Source organism: Acomys russatus, chromosome 2 (assembly GCF_903995435.1).
Source record: "Acomys russatus chromosome 2, mAcoRus1.1, whole genome shotgun sequence".
In the NCBI taxonomy this organism is placed as follows: domain Eukaryota; kingdom Metazoa; phylum Chordata; class Mammalia; order Rodentia; family Muridae; genus Acomys; species Acomys russatus.
Genome location: NC_067138.1, coordinates 8874233 through 8884703, shown reverse-complemented (window position 1 = coordinate 8884703; position 10471 = coordinate 8874233). Strand labels below are relative to the sequence as shown.

The 10471-nt window shown below is 43.6% G+C and overlaps 1 protein-coding gene across 1 annotated transcript in view; it reads right to left on the bottom strand.

Annotated features, from left to right (window-relative positions):
* Positions 1–5431: 5431 nt before the first annotated feature.
* The window catches only part of Chmp5 (charged multivesicular body protein 5), a 17015-nt gene continuing 11975 nt past the window's right edge, over positions 5432–10471 (bottom strand). Inside the window, exons 7-8 of the mRNA XM_051157776.1 lie at positions 9097–9209; positions 5432–5678 (exon numbers count right to left, since the gene is read on the bottom strand). Of these exons, the coding sequence (XP_051013733.1) occupies positions 5628–5678; positions 9097–9209 (164 nt within the window). The 3' untranslated portion in view covers positions 5432–5627. The remainder of the gene's footprint in view (positions 5679–9096; positions 9210–10471) is intronic.

Below are 10471 nucleotides of genomic sequence, written 5' to 3'. Positions count from 1 at the left end.
GATACTTGGTCCTGAATATAGAGTATTATTTATGCCTTTTAAGCAGCAGCTGTGTTTTGACTAGAAGAAATTCTTTCCTACTTTCCTATTCATCCCAGGGCTTTCCTGAAATGACTGATGGGGAGCATCCACTGCCATCCACGATGTAGGCTTGATTGCTTAACCAAAACAATCAGTCATGGACAGGATGTCCCCAAGCCTGGGACACTCAAAGTTGGCTAAGGACGTATCACATTAGTCTCTGTTGGGGGCAAGGCTCAGATCAGCCCTGTGTGTGCTCTTTTCTGTCATCCAGCACTCTGATTTTTGAGAAAATGCTCATGGTCCAACATACACAATTCTTGAAATAACTTTCAGAGATAAGATAGTGTAGGCTACACAGAGAGACCCTTTCTCGAAAAAACAAAACCAAACCAAAAAAAAAAAAAAAAAAAAAAAAAAAAAAGCAAACACAAGGTAAAAATCCAATTTTGTAGAACCCAACTTTGCCTGAGCTGTACCACAACACTGCGTTACTAGATGGAATAGATGAAGGACCTGCATTTGCCCAATAATTCAGGCTTCTTCAGGAACATGAAGTAGAGCCATCTTGAAACTTTCTATGTAGACTAGACTGGCCTTGAACTCACAGATCTATCTGTCTCTACTTCTCAGGTGCTGGAATTAAAGATGTGTGCCACCGTGCACAGTAGGTGTAACATCTTATTTTGCTTTTCTCTAAATTATTGAGTTGGAAGATCTTTTAAAATTCAAAATTGGACTAATTTTTTTTTCTGATTTTTTGAGACAGGGTTTCTCTGTGTAGTCCTGAGTGTCCTGGACTCTCTTTGTAGACCAGGTTGGCCTGGAACTCATGGAGATCCCCCTGCCTCCTGAGTGCTGGGGTTAAAGGTGTGCACCATCATGTCCGGCTCAATAATATGACTTTTTAAGAGGACGGTTTAATGATTTAGTGGCTGTGTAGGATAAAGCAAAATGTAGGCACTGAAGACAATTCTAGAGCATTCTGCTTGGGTGATAGGATAATGGTTTCACTAGCCAGAGGGGGAAAGCAGCAGAGATGTGGGTGTAGAAAAAGGTAATGGGCTGGCTTTGCCACGTGACTGTGAAATGCTTGTGAGAGTCTGGGGCATCCAAATAATGGTCAAGCAAAGAGCTGGATATTGGCAGCTAACACAGACTACTAAGGGACCCACAACTGGAAGTCTGATGCTTTACTGACTGAGATATCCAGGCTCTAGAGATCCACAGTTGGCTAAAATGTCAAGAGTAAGTGACCATGGTGTGCCCAGCTCCAGTGGGCACACCTCTAACACCTCTATCTATACCTAAGGCTCAGGGAACATCTCGGTAGAGGGAAGATAAAGATTTAAGAGTTAGGGAGCCAGGCTGGAGAGATGGCTCAGTGGTTAAGAGCACTGCCTGCTCTTCCAAAGGACCCAGGTTCAATTCCCAGCAACCACATGGCAGCTCACAACTGTCTGTAACTCCAAGATCTGACACCCTCACACCAATGCACATAAATTAAAATTAAATAAAATATTTAAAAAAAAAAAAAAAAAAAAAAGAGTTAGGGAGCCAAAGCAGATGCCTGCCATGAGTTAGTGTCTTCCAGACAGGACGGAGACGTTTCACTCATGAAATCGAAACAATATGGTTGCCTATACAAGACCTGCATAATGACAACTCCAGCTGACACGCCAACAGGAATGGAGGGAGTGTCACAAGGCTCCATCACTAGATGAGGAGCTGTAGGCACGCAATGGCTGCTGAGGAAGGCAGCCATCAGCTGTCTCCAGGGATAAGCCCCTGACAGGTTACACAATCTCAAATGTTCAGCCCCGAACACAGGGTACATGCCAGCAACATGAGATGGACTCAGTAGGCTATACATATGTATGCATGTAATAGTTATAGAAGAAGTCATGTGTAGAAGAATGTTAATTCAGAATGTGGCTGTTATTCTGGCAAGAGATCACATCCAAAGATCTTCTAGGTCTGTGTGATCCGGCTGGAATACAAGCATGCCTTTAATCCAGGAGACAGAGGCAAACAGATCTGAGTTCAAGGCCAGCATGGGACAGAGCAAATATCAGGTAAAGAAAAGCTTAGATCCTGTGTGTGTGGTGGTACATGTCTTAATCCCAAACAAAGGTAAAATTAGTTTATAGAAGGAAGCACCCATGTTTGAAAGTGATGTCTGAGTGGCAGAAAAGGTGATGGATGAGTCAAAGAAGATTTGACAGAACAGGATGCACCCAACTCTCATGAGAAGAGAGAGGAAAAGAGAAACTACTTAAAAGAGGCAGTTTTGTAGAGAGAGGAGGCAGGTTTTTGCTTTTTTTTTTTTTTAAACCAGGATAGTAATAGAGAGATGGGTTGCAGAGAGCTCAGGTGAAGATGGAACAAGCCAGAAAACCAAAAGAAACCAGAAGATTCAAGCAATTCCAGGTCCAGAGGAAAGTCAGGTTAAATAAGTCAGCCAGGAGAGGAGTTTGAGGCAGAATGGTTGAGGTGAACCAGCCAGCCCAGAGCTCAGAAAGAACAAGTAAGGGTGAGCTTATTAAGCAGTAAGTCTCAGAGGCTGGAAACATTCTAGACCTAGGTTAGAGTGTACATACATAGGCTAGAAGTTTCCAGGACTAGGCCTAGGTTAGTAGGAGGCATTTAGCCTCCCAGACAATTGAGACGGGAGAATAAGATTACTTTTATAGTCACGAGTTCAAGAAAGTGTGTGGGGGGGGGTATGGGAGGAACTGAAGCAAGGAGATGGGGGTGACAGTGATATAAATATAATGTATTCATATAAAATTCTCAAAAAGGATAAACATGGAAAACAAAACAAAACAAAACAAAACAAAAAAACCAAAAAACAACCAACTAGGATTCTGAAGCTCAGGAGAAAGGCCAGAGCTAGAAGCATAGGTTTGATGGTGAGCAGGAAGACCATGAGGTCACTAACAAGTAAAGAAAGTATGGCATGTAAGAACCAGGATCCTGGAACACAACACTACAACTTCTCAGCTCACACACGGCAGGATTCCTGCCTAGGAATGGTGTTACCCACAGGGGGCAGGGGCTTCCCATACCAACTAACTCACTGAGCCTCTCTTCCCTTGAAAATAAAAGCCAACCGTCACAGACATTAAAATGGAAACACCCAGAACTGAACATAAAAATGGTGAGATAGGGCTGGAGAGATGGCTCAGAGGTTAAGAGCACTGACTGTCCTTCCAGAGGTCCTGAGTTCAATTCCCAGCAACCACTTGGTGGCTCACAACCATCTATAATGTGATCTTATGCCCCTTTCTGGCCTGTAGGTGTACCTTAGGCAAAGCACTGTATACATAATAATAAATAAATAAAATCTTTATTAAAAAAAAGAATAGGGAGATAAGGCTACTGACAATTATTCTGGGTCATTAGGACATATTACGTATGTAGTACTATAGTAATATGTACTAATGCGTATATAAGCACATACGTAATATGTACTAATGCGTATATAAGCACATACGTAATATGTACTAATGCGTATATAAGCACATACGTAATATGTACTAATGCGTATATAAGCACATACGTAATATGTACTAATGCGTATATAAGCACATACGTAATATGTACTAATGCGTATATAAGCACATACATAATATGTACTAATTGAGTATACATTATAACTATAATAGAAGTGAGTGAGAAAGAAGAATCCATGCAAGAGATGAAGAGACTAGATAACTAGAAAAATTCAGACAAGTCAGGAAAACCAAGGAAGGCTTCTTGAGAAAGCCTTGAGGTTTGTGGGTCACAGGTATGCCCTAGCCCCACTGGAAAACAGGCGCTGAGTTTCTGAAGGGAGGGCTGACTGCTCTTCATAGTCCCTGGGCTGTTACAGAGTTTGAAGCAGCTAATATTCAACGTATGGTTATTGATTTGTTCCACAGACACCACAACATGAATTGCCAAGCCAGGCTGGAGAGGGAATGGATTCATTAAAAGTTGGGTTAAAAAAAAAAAAAAAGGAAAATGTATCAGCTACTTGCCTGGTTGTTGTGACAAAACACTTGACTAAAGAGAAAGGTCGCTTTTGGCTCACAGTCCATCAGGGTAGGGAAGTCACGGTGCAGAAGCTGAAGGCAGCTGATCACACGGCATCAGGACTCAGGAAGCAGAGAGTGATGAGCACTTGTGCCCATCGGACCCTACCCCAGGGAATCCTGCCACAGCAGTTAGGGCGGGCCTTCTACCTCCATGACCTGCAGAGGCTTGTCTCCTAGACGATTCTAACTCCCACCAGGCTGACTGTCAAGAGTAATCACCAAAGAGAGATCAGGAAAGACCCTGAGGTTGGGGGCAGGAGAGCTAACTCAGTGTTCAGAGCACTGGCTGCTCTTGCAGAAACGCTGGGTTCAGTAGTTTAGGTAGTTCACGAGGACGGCGTTCTGGGTTTTCTTTTATTGTCAGTCCCTCACGGGAGAAGAGCACCCTAGAGTTAACCGAGTACTTAGGACTAGTTCCTCACTTATGCACGAGGGCCTTAGTGAGGCCAGCACAACTGTGCTAATAAGAAACAGTAGTTTAGGGGCTGGAGAGATGGCTCAGTGGTTAAGAGCACTGCTAGTTCTTCCAAAGGTCCTGAGTTCAATTCCCAGCTACCATATGGTGGCTCACAACCATCTATAATGAGATCTGGTGTCCTCTTCTGGCATGCAGGGGTACAAGCAGTCAAAACACTGTATACATAATAAATAAATAAATAATTTTCTTAAAAAAAAAAAAAAAAAAAAAAAAAAAAGAAAGAAACAGTACTGTAAGAAAGATACGCCCAGAGCCCAGGCTGAGGCTGCTCGCTGTTCTCTCCTTTGTATCTCAAGGCTACTGGTTAAGCTTGGTTTCATAGTAGAGGTTTTAGGCTAAAGTGATATTACAACTATATCCTTTTGAAAAATATTTATTGAGTATAAATAAATGTCCTATACATTAAATATCAAGAAATATTCATTATTCATTACAAGTCAGGCTATAATACTGAGGGAACCATGGAATCAAAATAGCAACTCATGGTACAGTAGTGACAGTTCATTCCAACATTAGACAGAGTAATGACTTGCTCACGTGACACAACAGAACCTACCAAGAGAGGCCGTCTCTGAAACCCACCTACAACATCACAATAGACAATGATTTTGAAGCATACTATCAACAGTCTCAGTCTCATCAGTAATCTTTCCCTCATCAATGTATCAAGTCACACTGAGGCTGCACTTACCCTACCACAGAATTTAAAGAGTTTCATCTCCTTGGTTTTATTTCAAATTATTGTTAATGAATGAAAATAAGTCATACAGAGTCAAAGGTACTTTTCAGTTAGTCTTTCCCGAGAGAGAGAGAGAGAGAGAGAGAGAGAGAGAGAGAGAGAGAGAATATCAAATTTTAGTAAAAGAAAGCTTCCCCTAAGCAATGAAGTTCCTAATGGAAAAAATAAAAATACAGGAGCAGTGTAATTAGCTTTTCCTTCAAAGAAAGGAAAGAAACCTAAGTCTGCTTGGCGAATTGGGAACTATTTCCTAGTCCCAGACACACTGTTGCTGTTGTTGTTTTCATATCGTGCGCTGGACGCTGCAAGTCTACGAAGCTGGGATCTGTGGCAATCCAAATTCATCCACCAGTACTCCATCCTGTGAGAAGAAATTGAGGATCAGGGCGTCAAGATGTACAACTGATTACATTTAGTGGTCAAAAGTCACGTTCAAGTATTCAAACAATCAGGACCAAATCCCATGCAGAAGCTGCAATGGACTTTCCAGGAAAGGCAAAAGCCGGTTGACGAACAAGGAAAAGAACTCAAAAGGACCCGAGGAAGAGGCCTGCTGCAGGGTGAGGAAACGAGGAGGAAACACACAAGAGTCACCCAGAGAAACCCTTCGAGGAGAGTCTCGCAGGTGGACAGTCACGTCTCACACCACGTTTTGCCCCTAACCAGCCAGTACTGCTAAGAGTCCCACACACAGTGACCTGTGTCCTAAGAATGCAAAGAGCTGGAGACACAGCCCAGTGAAGAACACTTGCCTCGTACGTGTGAGGCTGAGTGAAAATAACACAGATGCTTCAGGGACTTGTTACTAGGAAACTGAAAAGGCGAGTCATGCTAGTGTTCACAAAAATAGCTTCAGCATAATTACTAAATAGTAGATAATTACATAATTATCTAAAGCAATCTGTGCACCTGGGACTTTAAGAAGTCAGGTGATGGAATGGAGTGGGTAGAAGATGAAGTTGAGACCACCTACTCTGAGCTCAAGGGAGAGGCACATTCAAGGAGAAACACATTCACAGAGACTGCCTATGAAACTCTCTGCCCACCACCTGTTGCCCCTCATATTTTATAGCGAGGGAAAGTAACATTTAGAGCTGTGCTGGCTCCTTTGTTAAGTTGATACAAGCTATAGTCACTCAAAAGGAGGGAACCTCAGTTGAGAAAATGCCCCCATAAGATCAAACTGTAGGCAAGCCTAGTAAACATTTTCTTACTTAATGACTAATGAGGGATGGCTGAGCCCATTGTAGGTGGTGCCATTCCTGGGCAGGTGGTCCTGGGTGCCATAAGAAAGCAGGCTGCAGCCGGGTATGTTGGCGCACGCCTGTAATTCCAGCACTCAGGAGGCAGAGGCAGGTGGATCGCTGTGAGTTCGAGGACAGCCTGGTCTACAAAGCGAGTTTAGGACAGCCACGCCTACACAGAGAAACCCTGTCTCGAAAAACCAAAAAAAAAAAAAAAAAAAAAAAAAAGAAAAAAGAAAAAGAAAAAAAGAAAGCAGGCTGAGCAAACCATGGAGAATGAGCCAGTGAGCGGCACGCTCCATGGCCCGTGTCAGCTTCTGTCACTAGGTTCCTGCCCTGTTAGTGGTCTTGCCCTTCAGTGTGGAAGAATAAGTCAAATAACCCTTTCCTCCCCAGTTTGCTTTTGGTCATAGTGTTTTATGATAGCATAGTAACCCTAAGACATGAATTCCTAATTTGCTCAGAATTACATAGTTCGTAAAGGCAGGTTTAGGATGGACCCCACTCAAACATTCTGTTAACTGTATTGTGAGTACTCAGTAAGCTTATGAGGAGATGAAACCAGAGCTATAAACACCCAGTGTCAAATTATACATTCTACTGGCTACTAAGAAGGAGTGAGATTTTCTAAGCAGTGAAGTACTGTCTATGAGGACAATTACCCAGTATAAAATAGGGTTTTATGACCTTTACATACAAGACCTAAATTGCTCTAAACCATAATCTTGTGAGATACTTTATCTATGCAAGGAATAGAAAAGCTCAAACAGCTCAGTGATCTCAGGGTCGGGAACCCTGATTCTCTTCCTTTGTAGAACTAGGATCTTTCTATCAGTAAGACTTCTCTTGCACGCGCAGGTCTTCATGTACCTCAGGTTGCCTCCCAACTCACGGTGTAGCCAAGGATGGTCTTTTTTTTTTTTTAATGGTTTTTGGAAACAGGGTTTCTCTGTGTTAGCCTTGGCTGTCCCAGACTCACTTTGTAGACCAGGCTGGCCTCGAACTCACAGTAATTCACCTGCCTCTGCCTCCCGAGTTCTGGGATTAAAGGCGTGCGCCGCCACGCCCAGCTTCCAAGGATGGTCTTGAACTTCGAATTCTCCTGCCTCTACCTCTCCACTACTGGGATCACAGGTCATGGCAGCACACCTGCTCTATGAGGCACTGGGGATTGGATCCAGGGCTTTGTGAGGGGTAGGTAAGCACTCTGTCCAATGAGCTGCAGCCTAGCCTTACTTATTTTTATACTTAAAATTTATACTTCATAGTTTGAGCAATCCAATACATAATTAACTAGTGTGTCCAGAGTGGGGCGCTCTTTCTCCTCTCTCCTTCCCTGCCCCCAGTATTGGTTTTATGTGTATGAGTTGCCTGTGTGTATGTCTGTGCACCGCGTGCACGTCTTGTGCCAGCGAAGGTCAGAAGGCATTGGACCCCTGAGACTGCAGGTGCAGGTGGGTGTGAGGCAACATGTGGGTGCTGGGAATTGAACTCAGGTCCTCTGCAAGACAGCAAACACTCAACTACTGAGCCAATTTGCCTCTTTAACAAGAGCACTCAAAAGCTAAGTAGAGAAGTGAATTGCCTACAGACCCAGCTCCTTGAGAGGATACAGCCAAATGCCTGCTTGAGTTCAGGAGTAAAGGACACCTGAGACCCTGTCTCTAAATTAAGTTAACAAAACAAAACAAAACAACAGACTGGGAAGCTGGCATGGTGGTGCATGCCTTTAATCCCAGCACTCAGGGAGGCAGAGGCAGGTGGATTTCTGGTGAGGCCAGCCTGGTCTACAAAGTAAGTCCAGACAGCCAAGGCTAAACATAGAAACCCTGTCTCGAAAAACCAACCAACCAAACAAACAAAAAACAGGCTGGGAATATTACTCAGTATAATGTGTTTGCCTAACATATGTGAGGCCTTAAGATAATTTTCTAGCACCAAAAATCCCCCCCCCCAAAAACCCAACTACTACTTCCACTAAGCAAGGCTAATACATGTGTCATAATGCTTTCCTAGGAAATGGTAAAGCCTGTAGAATAGTACCCAGTGCTAGCTTACAAGTTGGTTACATATATTGTACAAACTGCCATTGTGTATACAAGACAGCTGGCCTAGTGGCAGAGCCTGAAAGACCAGCCTGGACAACCTAATGAGCCCCTGTCTCAAAAGAAGACATAGCTCCAATGGAAGAGTGCTTGCTCAGCAGGCATAAGGCCCCCAGTGCCAGGAAAAACAAAATGTTCCTTAGCCTCAGAGGCACTATTCATGCAGGTAATTAGTTGCCCACTGCAGAACAACTGGATTGCCAACGGTTTCTAAGATAATAATCAGGGATGTCAGACTTAAGACTGTATTTCAGATTTCCAGATTGGTGGACATAAAACCTTCACCATGTTGCATAGAAATATTTAGTTACATACACAGAAAATAGATAAATCTTGAAAAGCGAGCCCACCCGTGGACACATCAGTTAACGTCTGTTAGACTGTTTACACTATACGCAATAATAAGTATAAACTCAAGGACAGACAATACCTTGTTTTTCGTGTCAGTGGGAACACCTTCTGGAATTGCAGGTGCAGAAGCTGCTTCGTCCAGATAAGAGCTATCCTCATCAGCCAGCAGCTCGTCGCCCAGCGCATCCAACTCTGAAAAGAAACAGGCTACACTATAGACACAAGTGAAGAGGGGCTGGCCTCTCGTGTTGCAAAGCTAGCCAAATGATCTGTAATGAGGAAATATGACAGACTCATTCAATTCTTCTTTTTTTTAAAAAATTTATTTAATTTTATTTTAGTGTGAGGGTGTCAGAGCCATTGGACTGGAATTACAGACAGTTGTGAGCTGCCATGTGGTGGCTGGGAATTGAACCCGGGTCCTTTGGAAGAACAGACAGTGCTCTTAACCACTGAGCCATCTCTCCAGCCCCTCAATCAATTCTTAATCTTTCCATTTGTTTTTTGACAGAGGGTTTCAATGTGTCATCCCAGTTGGCCTGGAACTCAGAGACCCACCCACCATGGGAAAGGGATTAATTTTCAGCTGCAAAGTGAAAGGTGACCAGTATAAGAAGACTTTAAGGAAACTAGTAAGTACATAGCATTTATGAAAAAAGAAAACAAAACAGTCAATTGGTTCCCTACAGGTTTACAGGGTCCCACACTTGATGGCAAAGCTAGGCTAATTCAAACTAGATAATTGTACCCCTTATGTGTAAAAAAAAAAAAAAAAAAAAAAAAGGAAAAAGAAAAAGACAAATCTCACTCACTGATGGACTTAACGGAAAGCAGTGCAAGGCCGCACAGGACGACTGAACGTTACATGAAGTCAGGCTGGAGGACTAACTGAGGGAAACACTGGAGCCGTGGGGGACGGCAGCCGCAGGCAGAGAGGCATCATGGAAAACTCAAGACAGAAAGACTTAAAACTAAGCTAATGGAAAAAATGTTCTAAGTAAAAATGAAACCTACGGAGAACAAGGAGGGAAGGAGAGGAAAGGCAGAGTGGGAAGAGAGCCAAGAAAATCCAGCATGGGCTGGTTCAGCCGTGCTGGGAACCGGCAGCCATCTCCATACCTCTCTCCTTCCATGTCCAACCAGTGGTCCGTTTCTCTCTGCCTCTGCTAACATCACACTCGTCCTGGCCACCATCACTCGTCATGTGACTAGAGCAATAGCTTTTCTTCTCCCTAAGCCCACTCAATGGCCCTCCCCGTTTCTCACAGTAATCCCTCCTCACCCACAGGTCCCATGCTTGTCCCCTGCCACGACCCAGTTAGAGTCCCTGTGCTTTCAAATGGCACCTCATCCTTCTTCTCAGTCATGTGTGTGCTTACAGAGAAGAATCCAACCAGGGCATATTTTTCTCACTGCTAGCGGAGAGGTTTTGTAAATACAGGGGTCAGGCTGGT